Below are 26,771 nucleotides of genomic sequence, written 5' to 3'. Positions count from 1 at the left end.
GGCACATCAATCAGAGTTATGGTTTGTATCTACATATTATATATATTTCTCCTGTGCGTTTGTTTGTGGCCCTACTCCTAAACGACTAGACAGATTTTTCTGAAATTTTGTGTGAAATATATGTGAAAAGGTCCATCCGAAACAGGTTTTGTTTTATAATTGGACCCGGTAGGTGGCGCTGCTGTCAAGTTATAGGCAAATTCCATGTTTGGGGTCGAATAACAACAGATTTTTGTGAAATTTTGTTTATTTGATAAGGTCTATCCGTTACAGGTTTTGTTTCATAATTTGATCCGATAGGTGGCGCTGTTTTCAAGTTATAGGCAAATTCCATAGGTGGGGTCGAATGACTGGACAGATTTTTGTGAAATTTTGTGTTATGACAAGGTTCATTCGAGACAAGTTTTGTTTCATGATTGGACCCAGTAGTTGGCACTGTTGTCAAGTTTTAGGAAAATTGCATATTTTGAACGAGCGACTGGACAGTCGTTAGTGGCGCTGTTGTCAAGTTCTAGGAAAATTACATATTTTGATTTTTGTGATACTTTTTGTGTCTGATACAATTTATTCGAAACATGTTTTGTTTCATAAATTAGACCCGGTAGGTGGCGCTGTTGCCGAAGTAGTTATAGACAAATTTCATATTTGAAGTCCGAAAGACTTGACAGATTTTTGTGAAAGTTCGTTTGTGTGATAAGTTCCGTCCATGTTTTGTAAATTATAACTGTATGCTGTTGTCAAATTATATATAGAAAGACTTGACGCTGTTGTCAAGTTATAGTTAAATTCCATATTTGGAGTCCGAACGGCTGTATAGACTTTTATGAAATTTTTTGCGTTTGATAAGGTTCATTCGAGACAGGCTTTGTTTCAAAGTTGGACCCAGGGGCGTACGTTGAGTTGTCGGGGCCCCGGGGCAAGACTACATTTTTGGGGCCACTTTGATATAGAAAATAAGAACAAATAAAAAAGGACGTATACGCCCACTTATTTTTTTTGGGGCTCCTGATGTACCTATCATTTGTTGGGCGCTAAAATTATGTAAGTAATATTTTTTGGGGCCCCAAGATAATATGTAATTTTTCTTTCAAAAAAGCAATTTTTTTTTGGGACCCCTAAGGTAATACTTTTTTTTTAGATGAAATATTATGTGACTGGCTACCAATTCACTGAAAAATATAATGTGTCTCTCTTGTGCCCGAAGTGATTCATGTCAAGTATCTTATCTTTTTGCATTGTCTCCTTACGAGGCCCTGGCGTGTTGGGGGCCCCGGGGCACCACCGCCCCACTTGCCCCAATGGTGTGTAAGCCCCTGTTGGACCTGGTACGTGGCGCTGCTGTCAAGTTATGAGCAAATTCAATATTTGGGGTTCAAAGAGTTCATATTCAAGGCTAATAAAAACAAACACGATTTAACTCTTTAAAATGTTATTTCCTCAATTAAAATTGTTTACCACTAAGCTATATCTCACAGTTGAAAATTGGTATGATAAACTGAAACTTAAAATTTGTTTAAGTTGTTTCAACTACCAATTTATTAATACAATTTCCGCATTAATTTAAAATGATTTAATCTTCTTAAGAAAATATTTTAATATTTAGACGTATGTATAGAATTAAGACGGAATCTTTTCATTTTAAGCCGGTTTCTTTACAATTTACAAAAAAAGATTGCTACTTTTTGAATTTTCTAAACAGCCAAAAAATATCATGATACAGTCAAACTAGGTGAAAAAAAGGAGTAAACCTCGGAATGAATGCTAATAGAAATTTTTTTTGTTCAATACCTTCGGTTTGGCATTCTATAACATACCTCAAAAGTATAGAAAAATCTCATGTCCGCAAGTCGCGAATTTCAAGGTCAAAGCGCGAAATGAAGATTTTCAAAATAAGCAATAAAAGACAATGGTATTATATTCACATATGATACAATACTTCGAGGTATTTTTTAATGCTGATGCCAAAAAATCTAGACAAGATCAAGACAATCTGACGTCTCTGAAAAAAGTTATACCTGTTTTTCAATTGTCAACCCATATTATTATAACAGTTGCAAACTTACTACCGAAAAATCCTTAAAAGTTATGGCAGAGGGACAACATTTTTCATGAAGGTTTTCATATCCATTATCATTAAGAATCAAAACAATGCAATGAAAAAAACATTCATACCTATGAAAAATTGGTATTTTTTGAGAAAAGGGACAATTTTGGGATATGCACTAAAAAACATCCTGGTACAATCTTATAATTAGTGCTGATAGGCTAATTTTTTTGTTTGTATCTTTGTTTGGATATTCTATAACTTATGTCAAAAATCAAAAAAAAATTTTTTGTAATCAGCATTAAAAAATGCCTCGAAGTTATGTAATTCTTGAAATTCTAATTTTGAAAATCTCCATTTCGCGATTTGAGCTTGAAAATCGCGACTTGCAGACATGAGATTTTTCTAGACTTTTGAGGTATGTTATGGAATGCCAAAACGAAGGTATTGAGCAAAAAAAATTCTATTAGCATTCATTCCGAGGTGAAACCCTTATTTGACTGAAAATTTTAGTAGCGATTGCAAGTGATTGAAAGGAGTTCGAGACACATAAGATTTTGTTCTTAAAAACACTTTTTTTTACTATTTGACGAAATAAACCCGTGCCAATAACAGAAAAAAACAGTGGCATGCATACAACATACATATCGCCTGGGAAAGCAAAATTATTGTAACTCCATATAGGATCTGTTAAGGACATAATACCATTTTGCTTTCCGCTGAAGATTTATGTTGTTATACCTTAATAATAATATTTATGAAACTTCGTACACATTCCAATTAAAATTATAATAGATAGCTGTCAGACAAATGGTTTGCTTTTTTTAATACTTTATATGTACAATTTTATGTTTGTGTTCCATATATCAAGTTGTGGCCCGATTTTTTTGTATTGGAAAAGGTTAGCACATTACAAAGCCAAAAATTGAAAATAAATACAAGAAAAAAGCGGAACGAAGTCCGCCGGGTCAGCTAGTAAAAAAATAAGATTTTTCCTGGTGCAGGTTTTCCTAAGTATCATAAAATGTACATATAAGTTTTTTGGTAAACTTGTGTATAACATTTTTGTTTATTATTGCTTCCTTCATAAAAATATATTAATCAAACGCTTTGTTAAAAACACATTTCTCGAAGAATATTGGCATCAGTCAAAAATTATCATGGGCAAGAAAAAATGAACAGACTAAAAATTAATATCCGAGCAATCAAAAAAGATATCAAAATTTCTTAAACGCAGTTAAAAAGAATAACATATTTTTTAAAAATTTTAACTTTGCTTATACCAATTGTTTTAACAGAGAAATCATCATTAATATGAGTAAAGGTATATAAAAGTAAGCGTTTTCTTTAATCATCGTAACGTGGTAGCAACTTTGCAGATAGAGCGTTACTGTAAAACAATTTTTTTCTTAGAATAAACCCAAGAATCACTCCATAAATTGTTCTTATCTTATACGGGTCAGCTGTCCAAAAATTAAAATAAAACAAAAATTTAAAAAACTTTTATTTACACAAAAATGTTTTTTATGGTTTGATCTACGCTTTTAAAAAATCATTAAAAATAGTGTAGCAGTTTGTAGCAGTAAATTTATACAGTAGCATATAGCCAAACATATAGTGTATGCGTTTCTGTACAAATTACAGGATATTTTGAGCCGCTAATTCTTTACGTCTATTCAAAGTTTCTGAACTTTTCCAAAAAAAGGAAATTAAATGGTTATTTTCAAAATTAAAAAAAAAATTTAAAAACCTACAATTGATAACCCAAAAAAATGTTTTTGTTTAACTGTTAACCGTACTTGTTAAGAAAAATAATCGTTCAGACTTACCAAACCAGACTGACTAAAATAAATTTTTTCTTGTTGCCAATGCAAAGTTGCAACAGACTTTGCGAAAAACTATTCTGCCCAATGAGAAAAAAGTTTTGTTTTACAATGGTTTGGTTATTAGACTATATGAGGTAACCGTTACTTTTGTAAAAATCGCACATATTTTTTTTCTTTTTGTCCAAGGAGTGCCGCACTGTGAGGCGCCCCAATTTTTTTCTGTTTTACTTTTTCAAAGGCGCTCTTATTTTTTGTCCGAAACATTTTGAAGAATGAAGGCGCCCCCCAATTTTGGGTTGATCATCGTTCATCTTTGAAGAAAAAGGTGCCCCAATTGCTTTTGAAAAACTAAAGCAATCCTTATATTCCTTCAACCAATTTAATTTTTGCAAAGGCGCCTTTATATTTAAATCACTTAATCATAGCTGGTAATATGGAGATGGAGTGTGTTTATTTATTTTTTCGGATATGGAATAGAATAAACCGACGATATCCAGACTGTAATGAATAAAAAAACAGAGACCGAAAAGAATAGATATCAATCAGCTCAGCTGTACTGTCATATTTATGTGTCAAAACAAAATTAAAATGGGTTATTTGTAAAATATTGTACTTTAAAGAATTAAATAGATGAAGATTTACATAGTTGCAAACATGTAGGTGCAACATAAGCACTCTAAAACTTTCGGTTTTTATTATTCTTACTGTCCACAATTTTTATTTATTTGAAACTAAACGCGAGAACAACTAGCGAGCTCATTTCCCAACTCTTGAAAAATTGACAGCTCTTCCATTTCTCATAAAAACTATACGTTTGTGTGTGAGAATAAAAAAAAATAGTTAGAAGTCTTCTGAAAGCATTAATTTATTCACACGAAAATACCTCGCCTGTCAGAAGAGAAATTCTATTCTTGATTTCAAAACAGAATTCACTCAAAATCACTCATACTTATGTCGTTTTCGAGTGGTTTCACTCAAGGATTCACTCATTCTTAAATCCAATAAAACAGTCTGAATCGCTTCCACTCAATTCTGAAATTTTATATCTGTATTGTTGAATAATCAAATATGTAAATATTTTTTGCTTTTCTACTAGGAAATTTGATTTGACGTTTTATTATTTAAATATTAGTGGTTTTGAGTGAATTCTGTTTTGAATGCAAGAAGAGGATTTTTATTCTGAATAGCGTTCTGTCTGTCATATTCGTGCGAATAAAAGACTTTCAGATGGCTTCTGAATGATTCCGGACGCTTCCGCAGAGCCAATTGAAAACGACATTAAATAATTAAACGCCAAACAAATTCTCCTTGTGAAAAAACCAAAACATTTTTTTTTTTTGATTTTTCACCAAACAGAATTGAGTGGAAGCGATTCAAACTTTTTTTATTGGATTTCAGAATGATTGAATCATTGAGTGATTAAATTCGAAAACGACATTTATGTATGTAGTTGAAAAAGATTTTGAAAAATATTTTTCAAATAAGCCCAACTGTACCTACTGGATCTACATCTCTTTAATTGTGTTTAAACAAAAAAGTCAGAGATAAAGGTAAACTGCATTAACAAGTATGCTTTTTTGGTGATTTTAAAAAATTGTTTTTAAATGATTTTTTTTAGAGGCGCCACTTGCAATCTTGCTCAGGGGCGCCGGTAGTGCTTAAACCGGCACTGACTTTATGTGTGTTATTTTTTTATTTTTTTTTTACAATTACGCTATGATCCCTTCCTTTTCTTTCGTAAGGGGACATTTTTGTTAAACTTTAGACTAAAATGTTTCCTCAGTAAGAGCGATTTTCATTGTCGTAATGGCATGTTTGATTGTTGACTTGTGTTTAATTTTTTTCCAAGCCCTACACTTACCGATACGTTTTACTAAGAAAATTTAAAATATTGCCATTGGTGATTAAATGCTTTGTTGGGGGCCATCGCAAACCAAATTGAGTCTAAACACACAAATTTCTGATAATGGAGGAAAATAAAAGGGTGCTTGCTTATTTATAAACTTATATCACGTATACGCCGTAGTGAACCCATACAAAATGCACTCGAAGTTTTTTTCAATCAATTCCTCTTAACTAGAAGGTAGGTAAAATTGAAAAGTTTAATTTTTATAACCAAATATCCCTTGTACGAGTACATCACTTCAGTACTAACTCAATAGTACATTCACTTCAGAGAGGTACCATACCATACAAACCGTTAGATTACTATGAAACTAATAAGAAGAATACACAGTGTCAACAACACCGGGTTGCACATTGCACACAATCATCGATGACATCCCATATAGTGAATGGAAATGGACAAAATTCCCTGATGGTTAAAAGAAGAAACAGTGCCTTTCTCTTTTATTTATTTTTTTTTGTGTCTTGTTTTGTTGGTGAAGATGTAGCTAGTCAAAATCTAAAGGAAAGGCAAAGTGCGATTTATTTGAAATGAAATTTTACAGATTCCTTGATACAAGCAAATACGAATCTTACTTTATAGCAGGCTTCTTGCTATCTTCTTTCCATTTTCAATCGAGACATTGGCGGCACGGTGACTGGGCCCACATAAGATTTTGCTTCCGTACAAATAAAAAGCAGACGAGCTTGTTTTCTAAATGAAGTTTTGTAGAAAAAAAACAGAAAAAATAAAAAACAGTCATTGTAAGGTGGGATAGTTGTATGTCGTGAATATGTTATGTCATAGTGTAATAGTCTGAGTAAAAGCGTTGTTGGTTTGAGAATTTGTTTCAGTTTTGTGTTTGAAAAAATTGTAGGTTTCAAAATATATATTTTTTGTGTATATTAGGAGTTCAGAATTAAATGAGTCAAGTTTTTGTTTATAATTATAACACTCAAAAATACCAAACACTAAGCAGTTTGAATCAAAAACAGTCGTTTTAACAGGTCTGACTGAAATTTCGGCCTATGAATAAAATTCATTGAAAACTTTTGCAAAGTTAACTTCTGGACTATTAACTACATTTTCAGTGGGAACTAGTAGCAGAAAATTACAATTGTTGTGATGCTGATGATGCTGTTGATGACTGTTACAAATCTAAACGTTCAAAACAGACAAAACTTCATTAAATTAATTAAACCATTTTAATTTTAAGCTTCGGAGTTTCGATTAGATACTAAATTTATACATATTGCAGCTAAGTTTGTAAAATTAGGAAAATTTTGAGTGAAAGGGTGTTTTTTTAAAGGGAGAAAGAAGTAACAAAACACCCTGTTAAAAAAATGATAGGTACATAAAAAAAAATTGTTTTAAATATTTAGATGGGTGGTGTTGGCATCAAGAATAAAAAAGACTAAGTACACTCAGAGAACAAAATAGTTAGTTATTATCGGGATAACTATTAAAATAGTTAAAAAAAATAGTTAGTTTTGACTATTTTAATTGTCAAATGACTATTAAATAGTAAATAATGACTATTTAAAATAGTTATTTTTTTTTCTCTGTGTATGGATGAAAGGATATTTTTTTTTACTATTTAACTGAATTTATATTGGATTTTAAGGCTGATAGCTATTAAACCTTGAAATCGATTAGTCTTAATATTTTTTAAAATTTTTGTTTTCAAAATTCAAATATTTTTAAATTTCTTTTGTAACTATATCTTCCTTTGCAAATCACCCTCTGTAAAAGAGCAATGCTGCGTACTTATATTTAGTTTAAAAACAATAAGTTGGTAGCTTTCTAAAATTGTCAATTGATAAAATTAATAAGAGAGAAAGAATTAAACTGATAGCAATAAAAAAATTACATCACTACGTATGACCCACTAACCTTTGAATACTTTTGCAGATTGTTAAAAAAGTTAAAATTATTCTATATAAAGTTTAGATTTATGAAGAACAAATGAGCTTGAAAACAAAATAGAGAATGCAAAAAATGGGGCCCGGAAGTCCGCCTAAAAAACTTTTTGTTTTAAATCATTATTAATGGTACCTGGCATACCTTTCTCCGAAACTACTACGATTTCAACGAAACTTTTAGTAAAAAGCATTATATAATATATGCCATAAAAAAATTTGAACATTTTTTTTGAAAAATCAAGTTTTCGAAAACCGGACATAGAATTTTTTTGAAATTTTGGTTTTAGATATTGATTAGTGATTTCTACAAAATGGCATACAAATTTTATTTTAAAACTTTTTTTCAAAAAATCATTTAGGTACCTATAAAAAATCGTTTTTAAAAAAACGGCTCTAATGAAACAATAATTATATTTCTATAGGTTTCTGGTAGAGAGGTATAACGGTTTAAAAACGTTGGACTTATTCCATACTTACAACTTACGGTTTGAAATTTCACCCAAACGCCAAATTTTGAATTAAATAAACATATAATTTGTTTAAAACAAAAGTTTTAATGATTGCAATGAATTAACTTTTGATAGAGTTTGAGTAATCAAAGCAAAAAAGTGTTATACATACATAGTAAAACAAACATTTTTTACTTGAATAAAACAAAAAATGGGAAATTAAAGATATGTTTGAATGGTCATCATTTTGAAAAAAATTTAATCTTCTATATTTATTTAGAGCAGTGCATATGACTTTCTCAGCCTAAAAACAAAATACCTTAAAAAAAGCAAAAAAAAACTCAAAAAATCGCTTTTCTTGACTTTTTTTTGGCCTGTTTTGGTATAGAATTTTTTTTTCAATTTTTTAAAAACATTTTTCCGATATTAAATTTGATTCTCTACAACAAGTTTTAAAATCAATTTATCAAAATTATGCTTTTTTTACGAGATATATTGAAAAAAAAAAAAAACAAAAAGGGAGCTTTTGCACCCCTATCATCAATTTCCACCCTCTCATTTAAAGCACACCGCGGTATTATCTTCTCTTATAACCCATTCTGAAATCGTGAACGTCTTAGTTAAGACATAATCAATAGCTTGAAATCCTGGAATTTCTGTCTACGCCTAAAGATGAAGTTAGCATCAAAAAGTCAATTTCGGAAAAAAGTGGACTTATTCCGTTCTTACAACTGACGATTCAATTAATGTTCTACATATTACTTAGGTAGTTAATTTTTTATTTTTTGACTAGAATAAGGTTTATGCTTATAAACAAAAATGCGTTCTAAAATTATTTTTATTTTTGAACTAATTTGAAAATATTTCAAGGTGAGTCATTTCATTTGCAACTGAGTGTACCTATTTTAAAATAATTTTTTTATTTTCATTCGCACTCTCTAAACAAAAGATCACTTTCTTTAATACTCAACAACTACTATGTTGAAGTAGCTTTCCAAAATTCTCAATTGATAAGATTCTTAATAGAATCGAATTATAGTGATAAGAATAACATAATTTACACCAAATACATAGTATGACCTTCTAACCTTTTAATATTTTTGCAAATTAAAAATAAAATGTACACAAACAATTCTATTTAAACTGAATATTTTTTAAAAACGAAATCAGTCAGAACTTAAGAGTGAAAACAAAATGAATAGTTTTTCTATTATATCAATATTAATTTTTCTTACTATTTGTGTCTTTAAAAGTGCAACCGGTAAATATCTTACATATTACGAGACTTGTGTTTAAAGTTTTCTTTTTTTTACACAAAGAACACGTTTATTTTTAAGACTTTAGTCCAATCAAATAAGGATACAACCTTTGAATGAATGCTGGTATTTTTTTTTTTGGATATTCTATAACTTAACTCAAAATTCTAGAAAAATCTAGTATCCGCTAGACGCGATTTTTAAGGTCCAAAGTAGTGGGTTCATAAAATTGAAAAAAAAAAAAAATATATATTTCGGCATAGCTATTTTAAACATGTGACACATATTATAAGTATTTATGTATATTAGAATTTTGTTTTCTTGGTGCGTGCATATTAATCTTTGTTCAATGTTGATAACTTTGTAAAAAAACCACACCTATAAATGCCCATTCTTTAGACCATTGTGCTTAACATAACTTTTGTTATCAAAATCAAAACGATTAGACCAATTCGTCTTGATTTTGGTCAATTGAAAATCGCGACTTGCGGAAACTAGATTTTTCTAGACATTTTCTAGATAGAAAATCATGTTTAAACTACAAAATCCACTTAAAATAATCATATCAACTTGTTAGGATTATGTCAAAATGTAACTTACCTACTTAAAAAAAAAAATCTTTTTGAAAGAAAAAAAAAAAAAAAAATTGAGGAATTTGAGAAATGAGGAAATTTAGGATTGATGTTATAGAAGAGGGGAAAAACCACAATACACATAATGTGGAAAGCGTGGTTTTCGGTTTTTGTGCGTTTTTCGTCGGTAATTTAAAACAATTAAGAATTATGGTAGCTGACATTGGTCGCTAAATTGTCATGTTTTGAAAATTTGCCGACCAATGTCAGTTTGGAAGATAATACCTTTTTATCTGTACTGTGGGGTAAAACTGATTGAATCGAAGAAGTGCGATGAGGAAGGGAACAAAATGGACCGGAATAGTGTTTTTAAATATTTCTGGACAAAGTAGGGGGAAGTGGTCACCCTTCGTACACGGTCACCCTTCGTACAGTGAGCTTAAAACAAAAACTAAACGGTATTCAAACACGTGCTTACTAGTGTGCATAGACATAGTAGGCGCCGAGCTGCTAGATAAATTTTGAATCCTAAGTGCAACGGATTCGGTCGCCACAAGACTTTTAGTGTTTTTTAGTGCTCTGAGTAATTTTTTTTATGTACATTTGATGTCATGTTGTGTTTAAGCTAAGTATGTTTTTGGCTAAACAGTAATGAAGAATTGTTGTTTAAAGTGTTAAATTTGTGTTTTAATTATAAATATTGCAAAATCTCAGTACATTTTTTCAAAAATCGATTTTTCTGCATTATGTACAGCTTGGGGAGCATTCGTACAGTCAAACATGGGGCACATTCGTACGCATAAGTATGCCCGCCAGTAAAATTTCTTGAGCAGATAACAATCAAAACAAGGAGTTACAGTTTTAATGAAATGAAATTCAAACCTCTATAATAAGTTTTTCGCATTCTATAGTAAATTAAGGTTGGTATTTTTATATATGTAAATAATAATTTGTTTCAGAATCGTCGAATCGCTAAAAATTAAGTTTTTGTTTTGTTTTTGTTTTTTTCTGAGTCAAGTTCAATTAATTAATAAATTAATAAGTAAGTAAATGTTTTAAAACTCATATTTGGCATATGACAAATCAAAAGTTAGTCAAATTAACGTTTTAAATATCCTGTACGAAGGTAGCCCACGGGGGGGGGGGGGGGGAGGATTCGTACAAAAATCTAATCCCAGTAAAATGGCTATAACTATTTAAGCCTTTGACTTAGAAGTGTCAAATTTTTTTGTAAAGTGTAATAATATACATATTACAAATAAAGTCCATTTTCTCGAAGCTGGAGTGAGTAAATAAATAACTAAAAGAAAATAAGTAAAAACTGTACGAAGGGTGACCACTTCCCCCTACCTACCCCTCTAATGGAAAAAAAGTTATATGTAGAAGTTGTAGAGAATAAAAAAGATCTACATAATCTTGTTCGGATAATTTTTCTTACATAACTTCAAAAATATTTAAAAAAATACCAAAAACTAACTTTTTTTTTCTTTAACACAAATATTTGAACTATGCTTTTGTGTTTTAAGTAAGCTTACGTTTTCCTTACTCCAAAACATTCGTTTTTCGATTTCAAACAATATTTTAAAATCCAAATAATGTGTTTTTTGATAAAAAAAAAACCTAGTGGCTTTTTTTTTACAAATAAATTGTTGAAGTCAAAAAATTTCGTCTGTTTGTAGCATTACACAAAAAAAAACAAAAAATATATCAAAATCATTTGAGCCGTTTTGGATAAAAAAAAACTTTTCTCTTTTGGTTATATGGCAAGGCCTACAATTTATCGAACTTAGTAGATATGCAGTTTTGTATGACAATTTTTCTCTTGGATGCTTTTTCTTTTTCTAGGAAGAGGTAACACCCCTAAAAACATATATTTTTTTTTATTTTTGGGGTTATGGATGCTGGGAATCGAACAGCTCTGGCCTCATAGTCAATCGCACTAACCACCACGCCACGGGGTAAAAATTTCAATCTACATATATTAGAAAATTTACGTGTTGCCAAATTAAGATGTAACATACACAAAATAACAATTTGTTTCATTATTTTTTTTTTCACGAAATTACTTCGGTTCGTTTTGGACACCTGTCAAATGTACTAAATAAATTATAATATTGATATTTATGCCAGAGGCGTACACACCATTGGGGCAAGCGGGGCGGTGTGCCCCGGGGTCCCCAACACGCCAGGGCCCCGATTGGAGACAATGCACAGAATGCAACTTATTATAAGTAACGAAGCAAAAAGAAAAGTATTTGACAGGAATCACTTCGGACACAAAAGAGACACATTATATTCTTCAGTGTAATGCATATTGAATTGGTAGCGAGACACATAATATTTCATCTAAAAAAAAAAAATTGTCAGGGGCCTCAAAAAATAAATCGGTTTTTTGAAAGATTATATATTATTATCTTGGGGCCAGAAAAAAATGTTACTTGAATAAATCTTAGCGACCAACAAAAGTAGGGCGTATACGTACTTTTTTATTTGCTCTTTTCTATATCAAAGGGGCTCCCAAATATCAAAGGAGCCCCAAAAATTTAGTTTTGCCCCGCTGCCCCGGCAACTTAAAGTACGCCTCTGATTTATGCGGTGCAAAAACTCCGCCTGGGCAATAAAATGTTTGAAAATCATTTTTCGAACGGAACCTTATGTTCTTTTCAGCTCTCTAAAATAATATAATAGAAAAAGAGGAGGGTTTCGTAACTATCGCTCTGGCACTAATGCATATACGGCAAGTTGTAACATACATAGATTAAGGTATGTTGTAACATGGACTATGCTAATAGTAAATCATCAAACATAAATTTTTTTTGAATATTTAAAAAAAATATGTACAGTAAATTATTTTTTTTAAGCAAAAGAATTTTTTGTTGAAACGCTTGAAAAGCCTTAATATTAAAATTTTCAAAAAACACAATTTTGAATTTTTTAAGCAAGTGCTTATGTGTAATAATACGATTTTAAAACACTTTTTTCAAAAAAAAAAATCGTTCTTTTACAGGAAATTTTAACGTTAAAAGCTAATTTAAACTGTTTTTTTTTATTTTTTTTTACATTTCTTATAAAATTGGCTATATAGAATAAAATTAAAATTATTCTTTTAAGAATGTTTACATAAACAGCTTTAAAATTCAAAGTAACTTTTTTCTTAAAGAGCAGGTACTATTGCATACCTGCTTGATTAAATAAGTGTGAATGAAAAGACTTTTTGATTTTTTTAAAAACTATTTTCGAATATTTGAGAAAATAGTTTATATTTATATTAGTACAGGTAAAATAGGCCTTAAAAAAAATTGTTACACTCATGAAACTTGGCAAAAAGTTTGCTTTTGGGATAAAAACCAAGGACAAAAAAAAGTTGGGTGGAAGGGTGTTTTTTCGCGGACAAGAGGGAGGGGTTGCCTATACAAATATTTTAGGTTAAAGGGTGTTTTTTTTTTTTTTTTTTGGGAAAATAGGGAAAATCCGCAATAAGTCCAATAAAATCAATGGCATAAAAGGTACCCTCACGAAATTCAATAAATATGTTCTCTTTCATATGGGGATTACGAACAAAAGAAATCTATAAATTTTTTTCATGTGAAAGGGTGTTGTTTTTAGGTGTAGAGAAAATAATGGTATATTTGAAAAAGTGTGCAATACTAGAATAGTACTAGTGGTACCCTTTTGAAATTCAGGAATTATGTTACTTTTGAGATAAGAAACAAGAATCTAAAGTGTCTATAAAAATTTCACGGTTAAAGGGTGTTTTTTTTTTTAGTGAAAACAAAAATGATGGATCACCCAAATGAAATTTGGTGAAAACGTTGACAGTAAAGAGACAGTAAAATCTGTAATTGGTCCAAAAAGCCAATGATTCATTTTATTTTTGGATTTGATGATAAATTAAACGTTTATACTTAGACGATTTACACAAATCATTAGCTTTTTGGGACCAATTACAGATTTTACTGTCTTTTCGAAAAAACACCCTTTCACCTAATTTTTTTTACAACAAAAGCAGGATTTTGTTTTGTTATTGTTTCGCAAATAAATAAATGATATCTGATCCGGATCAAGAGGAAAATAAAACACTATTATTTATTTATTTTTTTCAATTATGTGAACATTTTTCTTTGCAGGCTTAAAATGGATACCAATAGAACAGGACCGTGAATTAGTACTACCCGATAATATAATTTTGATTGATGACTCAGAGAGGAAATGGGTTGGAAGAACAAATGTATCAGATACAGATGAAATCTATCCAGGTGAAATACATAGCAATGGAGAAGTACATTATAAACCATACCGGTTTTCACAACTTCATATAAAATCTTACTCAGAGATACTTACTACCTCCCCATCGGACAATTGCCAATGGAAGCCCTATTACTATAGAAATCACTATTCGGATATTGATCATAATGCTGTACGTGCTGGTGTCGATTCCGATGGCGATCCAATATTTGTCGGAAGAACTTACGTTCGTGATAATGAGAAATTTATTAGCTCAATTTATTTGCCAAATAGAAAGATTACACAACGTTGGCAAGAACTTGATGAAGATGACCATCCATATGAACAGTGGCAATATTTAAGCTGTGATACTAATAAGAGGTGGGTTGATTTTGAAACAAATCATCTTCCAGATAACGCAGTTAGTGGCGGTAAAACGATTCAAAATTATGAAATGTATGTTGCTCGATTGAAACTATCCGATGGTAATTTTATTACTGGGTATGTGATACCCGAGATGGGAGCAGCAGTGTTCGATGATAACCTACGAAAGGAAAAGAGTGATTCTGATGAATATAATAATGAATCCAACGAAACCAATGATCAAACTGGTGATTCTGATATTGTTCAAATCTTGCTTGGCGATTCGAATGAGTACGAATGGATTTTTGTTGCTGATGGAATGATTCCGGATAATGCTGTTGTGAATGGAAAACAGAAATTGGAATTAGCATATGTGGCAAGAATTAATAAATCGATACGACATATCACACAAACTGAGGCACGCGAACTAAAATCACCTTTCGATATTTTGGTTAAAAATGATATCAACTATGATACAAATGATATCTAATTCTTATTGCATACATAAAAAAAAAACTAAAAACAAAACTTGGTGGACTATTGCTCTTTAAGTTTAAATTTCTGTAACATTTTGTAATTATTGCCATCCTTTTATATAGGCAGTGAAATAAAAAATATACAAAAATAATAATTACAAATTTTGGTGACTTCATTAAGGTACTGAATGTTTATGAATTTTTTTTTCCGTGGGTACGTGTTGAAATCTTCAAAAGATTCTATGAGGACCGGAAAACGCGTGCTCATAGATATGTGGGACTCTTAACCACTAAAACCACTTCCTTCTCCCGATTGCAACTAAGTTCAGATGGAACTTATCTAGCAATTTATCTTTCTCGAAGTTTAGTTAAGTGTTGTAGGTAACTTTCCGGTGAAAGTTCCTACTGATGATATTTAGAAATAACTAAATAACATTTTTTTTTAAATTAAATCATTAAAATAATGGTTCAAATTTTGTTATCAAAAAATAAGTATTTTATAGGAAATTAAACAAATAAAATCTATAAACATTTAAATTTATATTATAGTCCGGTCAAATTAGACTAAATTAAGGGGGTGAGGTTACATCCCAGCAAGCTGAAAATTGGTAGGATTGTTGTAAACACCATCATAAACTAAATCTAATAAGTCCTCATCGATCCGACACCTGGAAAAAATTTTTCTTCTGGTCAAAGGTCACAAAAAATGGTTTTTCACGATTTTCAGCAAAACGATAAGTCTTATCAAAAAATTTTCAATGCAAGAATTGTAGACCAGGTTATTATATAAAAAGTGTCATGACACTTTTTTTTCCTAAGACCCACCGTTTCTTAGGTATAACGATTCAAAAAATTGAGTTGTAATCGTCATAATCAGGCCTATTCTAAAAAAAAACTCCCTACTGAAAAGCTCTTGAAATTTCATTGTTTTTTTTACTTTAATTTTGTTCTTCAATGGTTAAGAATATGGGGAAAGCAAAAAAAAAATTGAAATTTTCACCATTTTTCCGAAACCATTTCCCTGGTAAATTTTGTTTAGAATAGGTCCGAATATAATACAGGGTGTCCGATAGAGAATAGGCAACCCTAAAACGGCTGATAGCTACACTTATGACTGTTCTAAAAACAGATAGAAAAAAGTTCTATAGCAACCAGTTCGGAAAATATTGGCTTTTTGAAGTTATACTTCTTATGGGAGGGTGAGTATGAAAATTTACTTTTTGACAAGAATCTCAAAGGGATTATGACGCGATCACCCTGGGTAGCAGGGCTGTCGTTTCACCTTTAGAGTACGCAGTACTTTAGTATTTAAAAATGCAGTACGCCGCAGTACGACAAACATAAAACACACAACACGTAGCAAGTTACATGTTTCATGTGGCAAGTTGCATGTGGCAAGTTGTATGTGGCAAGTTGCATGTGGCAAGTTGCATGTGGCAAGTTGTATGTGGCAAGTTGCATGTGGCAAGTTGCATGTGGCAAGTTGTATGTGGCAAGTTGCGTGTGGCAAGTTGCATGTGGCAAATTGCGTGTGGCAAGTTGCATGTGGCAAGTTACATGTGGCAAGTTGCCAGGGTTGCAAAAAGCTAACATTTCAGCTCAGCTCAAATTTGAGCTAGGTACCATAGCTTAGCTCATTTGAGCTGAGCTGAAAGTGAGCGCCCCAACTTCCAACGCCTATATCTCGGAATTTTGAAAAAAAATGAAAAAAATTTTTTTGATGCCAAAAGGTAGCGGGGACTCTAACCTACATTTGGGTACAACTTCCATCCCTGTAGGTACACGCGTTCTCAAACCAGGAGAACTTAAAGGTAAAAAAAAAAGTTAAGCCCGATTCTGAAAAAATAGGCATGATGTGGCGGTTTAACATGCAAGGCGATTTTTTAAAAATCTGACAATGTGCAAAGCGTAGGCCCATGACCTAAGCTATCATTTGGCATCACTCCCAAAAATTGCTCTCAAGCGGCTTAGCTTCCAGGAGCGTTCAAAGATTAGGGGATTTTTCGAAAAAAAAATTTACCCCAACTTTCAAACACGATTTTCTCGGAATTTTGAAAAAAATCGAAAAACCGGATTATACCACTTTCGGGTAGCTGAGAATATAAGCTTTCATATGGCACCACTCCCCTGTCTCTAGATCAAAGCCTTCCAACGCCTATATCGCGGAATTTTGAAGAAAATGAAAATAAAATTTTTGATGCCAAAAGGTAGCGGGGACTCTAACCTACATTTGGGTACAACTCCCATCCCTGTAGGTCCACGCGTTCTCAAACCGGGAGAACTTAAAAGTAAAAAAACAATAGACACGATTCTGAAAAAAAAGGCATGATGTGGAGGTTTAACATGGAAGGCGATTTTTTAAAAATCTGATAATGTCCAAAGCGTAGGCCCATGACACAAGCTATCATTTTGCACCACTCCTAAAAATTGCTCTCAAGCGGTTTAGCTTCCAGGAGCGTTCAAAGATTCGGGGATTTTTCGAAAAAAAAATTTACCCCAACTTTCAAACGCGATTTTCTCGGAATTTTGAAAAAAGTCGTAAAACCGGATTGTACCTGATTTTTTTTATGATTAAAAAAGAAATATTTTACTAAAAAAATAGAAATATATTTACTATTAACCCTAGAAAGATAATCTACGTCTGTAAGACGTATGGCGTGTAAATAACTGTTTTATCTAATTCAATTAAAATTTCTGGGTTTTTGTTAAATTGATTTGATTTATTATATCACTTCTTTAAAATAATCTAAGTAATGAGTTAAATAAATATGACAAAAAGTGTTAACATAAGACCAAAAATCTTTTTTAGAATCATACGTCTCTGAGACGTATATTATGATTATCTTTCTAGGGTTAAAAAAACCAAGAGAAAGATCACGAAAAATTATCTGTTTTATTTATAAAAATATCCATGTGTTAAAATAATTCCATTAATAACTAGAACCAAACATCTTGAGCTATGGTGTTTTATAAAAGTTTAAAATATCTTCATATTTCATTATACTTTCCAAATAAAAATCAATGTATCCTCTCACCCATCACAGCTCAGCTCAGCTCACTTTACTTTAGCTCACCCAACAGCTCAGCTCAACCATCAGCTCAGCTGACTTTCAGCTCAGCTCAAATGAGCTGAGCTATGGTACATAGCTCAAAAGTCAGCTAGCTCAAAATTTGAGCTGAGCTGTGAGCTGAGCTCAGCTCACTTTTGAGCTTTGTAGCAACTCTGCAAGTTCCATATTGCTACTACTAGTGCTGAAGCACACACAATTCTCATAAAATTACCATATCGCACATTTTATGCGCAATTCATTTACTTTCGTTAACCATATACCGTACGTTCTGAACCGCACAACATGAGTAAATTTCACAGAATAAATTGAAAACTACATCTCCTCCTTGCGTCCGATGAAAGAATTAATTTATTGTTCACTTGATAAAAATTAAAAAAACTAAGTGTGGATTAATTACTTCATAATAGAAATTAAAAATATCAAATGAAATTCATTTAAATATACTGAATGAGAAGTATAACTTCAGTCGCGTGTACATACACACACTCTTTTTTATTTTCGTTCAGTGTACCTATTTAAAATTTTATCATTTTATGTTTTCTTTCACTACAAGCATGAATGAATGAATTTTTTTTTTTTATTTTATAATTTTCTACAATAATTGGATGAGTACATAAACACTTTAAAAATTTCATAGATATTGCACATTTTCCTTTAAAAAAATTTGAAATCTGTTTTTCTAGGTGGCCAACTTTCTTAAAAATAGTCTCGTCTAAGGGGACAATTTTTATGAAAGTTGAAAAGATCCAGCCATAGGCATAGGACGACCTACCCTCATCGTTATACCAGTTGAGAATTATATTTTCTGAAGGGAGTGTCTAAGGAAATAAATTGCAGATGGGTTGCCTAGCGATATCCTGTCAAGGCATAGGGTTGCCAAGCCTTAAAGTTTATTTTTGCGTATTTTTGAATACGTGACTCTGCTTATATGGCAAGCCAAAGAGCTATAAAAATAAAATGCACGACTGGGTCGCACGAACTTGCTCTTAGAGTTAAAGTTGCTTAAATTTTTAATTCTTTATATAGAAATTTGGAAAAAAAATAAAATTCGTTTTTTAAAAAAATAAAATAAAATCTAAAATTGAATTGCCCTCCAAGACAAGTATGCAGTTTTGATTGATATATTAACATGCATTTTTAGAAAAAAAATTTTCAAAATCGTTAGAGCCGTTTTTAAAAAAAATAATTTTTTATAAATAATTTTTTGGAAAAAAAGTTTTAAAATAAAATTGGTATGCCATTTTGTAGAAATCACTAATCAACATCTAAAAACAAAATTTCAAAAAAATTCAATGTCCCGTTTTCGAAAATTTGATTTTTCAAAAAAAAAATTTTCAAATTTTTTTTAAAAATCCAAAAATTATTTTTTTGGAAATTTTATTTTTGGTTTATACTTAAATTATATAAATGCTTCTTCACAAAAAGTTTCGTTGAAATCGAATAATCAGTTTCGGAGATAATCGGATTTGAAAAAAACCGTTCTATGGCAGGTACCGTTAATAATGATTTTCAAAAAAAAATTTTTTCATTGGAAGATAAACCTTAACTTAAAACTAACAATTGAATTTTTTAAACAAAATCGTTGGAGCCGTTTTCGAGATATTTCAATTTTACTTAAATCAGTATATGACATGTACCGTTATTTTTGGTCCAAAAAAATTAATTCCAAAAACCCCTCTGGAGAGTCGCCAAATAACGCTACATACCAAGTTTGACATTAATCGGTCCATCCGTTTAGGCTGTAGCTCCTTATACAGACAGACAGACAGACAGACTGACAGACAGACAGACAGACAGACAGACAGACAGACAGACAGACAGACAGACAGACAGACAGACAGACAGACAGACGGACTTCCGGGACCCACTTTTTTGGCATTTTCTACCATCGTAATGTCATGGAAAAATGTTATCTCAACTTTTTTTTTTGTACGAATGCATAACTTGATATATGTGTGGATCAGAATCAAAACCCATTTTATCCACTTTTTTTTGATTTCGAGTAAATCGAGAAAAACTTGTATCTCGTAAACGAAACATTTTTTAGTACTTTTTTAAATGCAGGATTGATTCAATTAGGATTCCCTACAGTTTAAGTCCAGAAATCGTGATCTGAGAGTTTTAGTTTTAGAGTTATACCCAAAACAAATATGGATAGAATGGATTTTGAGAATCACTTCTGAATTTCAGACCAAAATAAGAAAATATGGCATTAAAAAAACTCAATTAAAAACGAGAAAACTTTATTTCCTTTTTTTTTAACTACACCTACTTTCTTGAACAAATAAATTCAATCCTAAATGCCGAAAATTTTTTTTTCAAAAATCCGTATAAATTTTCGGATATTCCCATCTAATCTCATCCCATGGATAAAATGGTTTTTGAATTTCAAATTTATTTTAGAAATAATATTTTGAATGGATATAATGGATTTTGATGCGAATAAAATTGTTTGGATATAATGGGTTTTGAAACAAAAACTCAAGTGGATAAAATGGGTTTTGAAATTAACCTCTAACTTTGTGGTCTGATTTCTATGCCAAAAAATGTAATTAGAGACTCAAACTTGGGCGTAACGTATGTATTTGAATAATACAAACAAAACCTCATACCTAAGTCATTTTTTTTGAAAAGTGGATATAATGGGTTTTGATTCTGATCCACACATATAGTACCTATATCGCAAGTAAAAATAATTTGTCATAGGAAATTTAATTTAAAAATTTTAATTTTTAGGATTTTTTAAAACTTGAAGTTTGAGTAGCGTAAACAAATGTGAATTTAGAAAAAGGGCCAAATTCTATTTTCTAAACAAAACGTGATAAAAAAAAAATTGAAATTTGAATCGATAGATATTATAAATAATATGAAAGCCACACATACAAATAAAAAATGTAAAAAATCTACATCTCGAGATATAGTCTTTTTAAAGTCATGACGATCAAATTCGCTATTTGAAAAATAATTCACAAAAAATCAGAATGAAAGATATTTGAAATAATTTTTATTTGATAAGTTAAAAAAAATAAAATAACTTGAAACGTATCTGTCAAATTTTTAATTAAACTTACCGTTTATGCGGAGGGATTTTTTTAAAAAGGACATATTTTCATATTTCAATTTGTTTATTGATTCTCATATTTTAACTCAATCTGGTATTTGAACTCCCAAAAAAATTGAACACGACCGACTCAGTTGGTATTGCCATGTTCGAAGGAGAGATCCTGAGAACCACGTCAAAAAGGAAAAAGGCAATATCATATAACGTTCCAACACGAAAGGGTGGCAGCGACGCGTTTTGTTCATGGCATAGTTGCGTAATTTATCTCAGAGTAAGCTAAATTGCTAGATAAGTTCTATCTGAACTATGTATTTTGCAATTGGGTGGTTGGTGTTGGTACGGTCGACTGAAAATTTTTCTTGTATTTTGTTATAATTTCCTCATAAAAAATGCGAAACTCAAAAAATTTGTGGAAATGAAGATGAAATGCTAAAACTTCGATTTTAAACACCGATTTATTTTCTACAAAATCGATATAGGTTACTTAAAAATCAAAAAAAAAAAAAAAAAAAATGTTTAAGTATATTTTAGGAAAGCTAAATTTTGAGCTAACTTTTTCTTTCTTTTTCTTTTTCTTTTCCTTTTTCAAACATTGAATATTTCAATTAGTGTTGAACTACAAATTGGGGCTTACACGGCAAAAAAAAAAAATACAATTGCTGACAGAATTGAAAAATAATTAAAATAAAAACATTATTTTTTTAAAAAATTTTCCACCTTTCCGAGCAAACCGGAAATTCAAAATTGAAATACAAAATTACCCATAGGATCTACAAAATTGATTTTGTACCACTGCAAATTAGCATTTAGCTAGCCAAAATATAAAAACTCTGAAAGTCAGACCATCTAACAATGAAAACTTGCATCTAAATAATATTGCATAAAAAAACTAAATCGAAACTTAAAAATATTTCTACAGATTTAATAATGTGCGATATTACAACAGATGTAATACAATTATGATAACAAAAATTACAAATATTGAGTGTTGTATTTAAATTTATAACAATAACATCATTTTGTTTACTATTCCGGGTTGTGTTTACATCAAACGTCAATTTCACGAGGATGCGATTAGAATCAACAACATCACAAACCTGCCAATGGACGAAAATGAAGATAACATCAGCAGAATTGCCAGATGTAAATATTTACCACCACCAAACAAAAACAGCATTGAAGTTGACTTTGTCCTTTGTGCAGTGCTTGTGGCCTTTAATGGCTTAACTGTACCAAATTTACGTGTTTTTTTGTTTTCGTGACCAAAGTCAATAATTACCTTTTTCTATGGTGATCAAAACGTTCATTCACTAAGGCTGTATAATAGACCCTAGGTCAGGGATGGCAAACCTTTTTAGAGCCTCGTGCCATTTAAAAAAAATATTTATTTGGGGTGCCTTTGGCGTGCCATACAGTTTTGGTCTAGTTTTTTTTTGTGACCACTAGAAGCAAAAATAATAATTAATTTTAAACTACGCACACCTACAAATTTAAATTTGAAAATAACAGATTTATTCGTGTAGTTCGTTTTAATAAAAAAAAAAACAAAATTTCAGATTAAAGGTATAACTAAATGGCCACTTTTTTGGGAGATTTACAAAATTATTATTTCTTTATAGCGCCATTTGTTTTTGAAAAAAAAACTACAAAAATTGTTTTTGGATCCAAAAAATAAGCTTTCTGCATCATTGTTTCAAATTTTACGTTCGGTAAAACTGAGTTTGAAAAAAATGAATTTGAAATTTTTCACTTTTCAATTTTTAGATGTACCTCAACAAAATAAAACAAAGAAACAAAAAATAAAAATTGAAACAAATATGTATTGTAGTGTGACTTCTCTTGTTGTTAACTGGATGCCAAGTAGTTTATATGTATTAGGGCTACGTTTCGTCACTTTAAGCAAAATGCAGGCTGAACTGAAAGAAAAAGTTGGAATCATCTGACAATCTGCTTCTAAGCGAATTTTTAATGTTATTCATTTGGACAAATTATGACTCACAGGCGTAAGTAGGTGAAAATATTGTCAAGATCTCCAACTTTTCCAATTTCATGTTTCCATTAATTTGGAATTGTTCGTCGTATTGCCCTCCACCCTCTCTAGTTCGATGGATTAAAACTCTTTCATTGTTTCCACTAATTTTTGAGTCGATATCGGACAAGATTGAAATTCGTTCAACTACATTACAATTTCTTCAATTTTCAACCAGTAAAATTTAGACATACATATGTTAAGTTTATCAAAGGATGTCGTATCAGGGTCCATAGTAGACCTAGCATTTCCGATAATTCTGTAATTTGTGAAAACCTAATTACCCACCCATAAAAAAACTGTTCAGTTAATTTTACCCAGGTATTTCGTCTGGTTTTTCATGTAAATTCAATACGTTCTTCAGAACATGAGTATCTTTTTCTGAGAAGAAGAGATTTTTACAGTTTTACAAAATCTCAAGAAAAAATTTACTGGAAAAATCGTTGAATGGCGCTCAAATGGCAATTGGATTACTTAATTGGTGGCGTGCCGGAAATATTTTATGGCGTCCCACCAATGGCACGCGTGCCATTGGTTCGCCATCCCTGCCCTAGGTTATCAAAATCATGGTTTTAAAGTTTGCCATATTACTGCTCAAAGTATCTACAAGGTATGCTTTAAGAAGATTAACAAGTTTCGGGATTTGTTAAATAGGTTTTATAAGAAACTTGGAATAGAAACGTAGATGAAAATTTGTCTGCTATGAGAGGATATAAACTGCACAGAAATTATCGTATAAATGATGGAGTAGCACTTTGTGTTAGAGAGTCCTTAAAATTAAACACATTAGGTAAGTATATTTTTTTACTCCTAATATGTCCTTATGGGGGGAGTATCTGTGCTGAGATGAGATTTCTTATAATACTGAAAAACTTCTGCCACTTGCACCCGATCAGGGGCGTACACTCCCTTGGGGCAAGCGGGGCGGCGCCCCGGGGCCCCCGACCGACCCCAGGGCCCCCACTGGAGACAATGCAGAGAAGGAAACTGTTAGCATAAATTGAGTTACGAAGTAAATTAAAATGTATTTGAATCATTTCGGATACAAGGGAGACACATTATGTCATTGATTATGTCATTGTTTTTAAATCAATATATATTGATTTAAAAAAAAAAGTTACCCCAGGGGCCCCAAAAAAATAAACTGCTTTTTTAAAAGAAAAATTATTATTTTATCTTAAGGCCCCCAAAAATATTTCTTGAAAAATCCTTGCAACCACAAATAATACAAAAAAGCAAAATAAAGTTTTGTTAATCTCATACCAAATATTACTTCAAGTCAATACTTCAAGTCAGCAAACAACTTCAGGCGTTTACTTCAGGGTGTCAAAAAAAAAATTAAATTAAAAAAAATATTTTTTGAATTAAATTATATTTGTTGATGGACTACTAAATATTACTTAAGAGCCCCAAAAAATATGACTTCGGGGCCCTAAAAATATTATTTGAAGGGTCCCAAAAAATAACCCCCGTTAGTTGAGAGGCAATCAAATATTAATTTGGGGGCCCCAAAATCTATTACTAAGGAGCCCAAAAATATTCATCAAAATTTCTGATGGCATGACAAATATTATTTGAGGATCCTCAAAAGCTATTACTTCAGTGGTTCAAAACAATCAGGGCCCAAAACAAAACATTACGTTATTGGTGGCATTCCGAATATTACTTCAGAACAGAGGCCCCAACACCTATTAATTCTTGGCTCCAAAAAAATTATATTACTTAATTTTGAGGCCCAAAAAATAATTTTCAGGGGCCCCAAAAGAAATAAACTATGTTCGATGATGGAAAATCAAAGGAGTACATTTTACTTCAGAACAGAGGCCCCAAGAACTATTAATTTTAAGCTAAAAAAATTTATTTTAGGGACCTCTAAATATTTAATTTTTGGGGGCCCCAAAATTAATTTGAAGTAAGTATAGCAAAGTGCATATTAAAACATTAAAATAAACCTTAAAATAAATAATCCATACAAAAAAATTTATGGTGAATACGTACTTTTTTTTGTATCTTAGGGGCACCCGAATATCAAAGGGGCCCCAAAATGTAGTATTGCCCCGGGGCCACGGCGACTCAACGTACGCCACTGCACCCGATACCAAACTGTTGGTAATGTTCATATTACTTACAAGGAAATTCTTCAAGCCTTCAATCTACGTAACCGTGCTAAAAACAGAAACATTTTAGATTGGGCAAAGATTGACAAACTTATCGTAAGTTTCGTAACAGATGTTAGAGTCTTATTATTGCTGCAAAAATTGGAGGAACCTTCATGATATTGGTTTTATAAAGCACTTAGGTCTTATTGAAGATTGTCTTAACTAGCATTGAAATGCATTATTTAAATGGTCCAAATAGCTTTGGACAAAAATTTTATTATTAAAAAAAAATATATTTTGTCAGTTCTTATCCAAGTTACCCTCAAGAAATGTATGTACATTATCAAAAAAATTTAAAGTTTTTCACTTACCCTTAAGATAAGAACAATTGAACAATGCTAATATTGCTTTAATACTCAAAATTTTTTTTGTTGATTTCCGAAATACTTCGTTTGCGTATAATAAATGTAGCAAATTGTACTTTACTCATTTTAATAGAGAAAGAATAAGCTTTTTATTCTCTTTCATTTAGTGTCAAAACAAAACTCTAGACGAGAGCAACTCTTATTTACAGAAATAAACGGATCAATGCAATGCACTCATCGACTTTCATACATTACTTAAGTCGTATTTTCTGGAAAACTATTATTTTTGATGTAACCCTTTAGTACCTAGGACCAGTGGAGTATCCAGAAAAAATTTTGGAGGGGGCTAGAAAATTTTCGATTTCATTTAAATGTACGAAAATGTTTTCTCTTTTTTTTATTCATCTTTGATCGAGAGAAAAACGCTGTGGTGCGGTACTCAAAGTGGTATAGTAGCATTTTACTGCTATCGACAGCTTCGTACTACTGTATTCTCCTTTCACATTCAAAGTAGTGTTTTTTGCAAAATTATAGTATCCCAAACATTTTACACAAACAGTTCGAACTTTGCCATGTCGTTAATTCAAATTTGTTTATAGATTTATTCCTATCACATCTAGTTTTTGAGCTATACTCATCACTATTTTTAATATAACCGCCCATGTTCCGCAATTCGTCAGAAAGTGAGTTGAAATCACTTTTCAATTTCAATTTTAAAAGGTACCATTAGGTAACCATTAGTTATGTTGACCACTAAGATTTTGAGATATCGAACATTTCAATTTCAATATCTTTGAGGAAAGACGATAAAATACGGCGTATTGAGATTGCGTAAGAAGTTTTGCATAATTTAACGGTGATGTGATTTGACATCAAAATACCAAAAAAAATGATTTGAAGAATTCCGAATTGGACTAAAATCAGGGGGCTTGAGCACTTATTCCTAAGATGAACAAGAATCTTCTTTAGTGCATATGCATATCCTAAAATTTGCCCCTCCATCAAAAAATACCATTATTTCGTAGGTATATATATTTTTTGTAATGGATTGTTTTGATTTTTAATAATGATGGATTCTAAAATCTTCATGCAAAATTTGGTTCATCTACCATAACTTTTAAGGGTTTTT

General features: G+C 31.1%; 1 protein-coding gene and 1 long non-coding RNA gene across 2 annotated transcripts in view; one reads left to right on the top strand and one right to left on the bottom strand.

Moving 5' to 3' along the window:
* The window catches only part of LOC129909052 (uncharacterized), a 40,821-nt gene that overhangs the window by 4,518 nt on the left and 9,532 nt on the right, over positions 1-26,771 (bottom strand). The window contains exon 2 of the long non-coding RNA XR_008771392.1: positions 6,352-6,469. This is a non-coding gene — a long non-coding RNA (uncharacterized LOC129909052). The remainder of the gene's footprint in view (positions 1-6,351; positions 6,470-26,771) is intronic.
* Positions 9,257-15,179, top strand: LOC129909044 (uncharacterized). Its single transcript, XM_055985991.1, has 2 exons — positions 9,257-9,387; positions 14,082-15,179. Exons 1-2 carry the CDS (start codon positions 9,321-9,323, stop codon positions 15,029-15,031), a joined length of 1,017 nt encoding a protein of 338 aa, XP_055841966.1. The 5' UTR covers positions 9,257-9,320; the 3' UTR covers positions 15,032-15,179.

The sequence above is a fragment of the Episyrphus balteatus genome, chromosome 2 (genome assembly GCF_945859705.1).
Source record: "Episyrphus balteatus chromosome 2, idEpiBalt1.1, whole genome shotgun sequence".
In the NCBI taxonomy this organism is placed as follows: Eukaryota; Metazoa; Arthropoda; class Insecta; order Diptera; family Syrphidae; genus Episyrphus; species Episyrphus balteatus.
This window is presented reverse-complemented; position numbering and strand designations above follow the sequence as displayed.

Excerpts from the sequence above, each read along its gene's own strand:
- LOC129909044 (XM_055985991.1), top strand. The coding sequence starts at position 9,321 with ATGAATAGTTTTTCTATTATATCAATATTAATTTTTCTTACTATTTGT. Across the intron at positions 9,388-14,081 it reads TGTCTTTAAAAGTGCAACCG|GCTTAAAATGGATACCAATA; the intron begins GTAAATATCTTA and ends TTTTCTTTGCAG.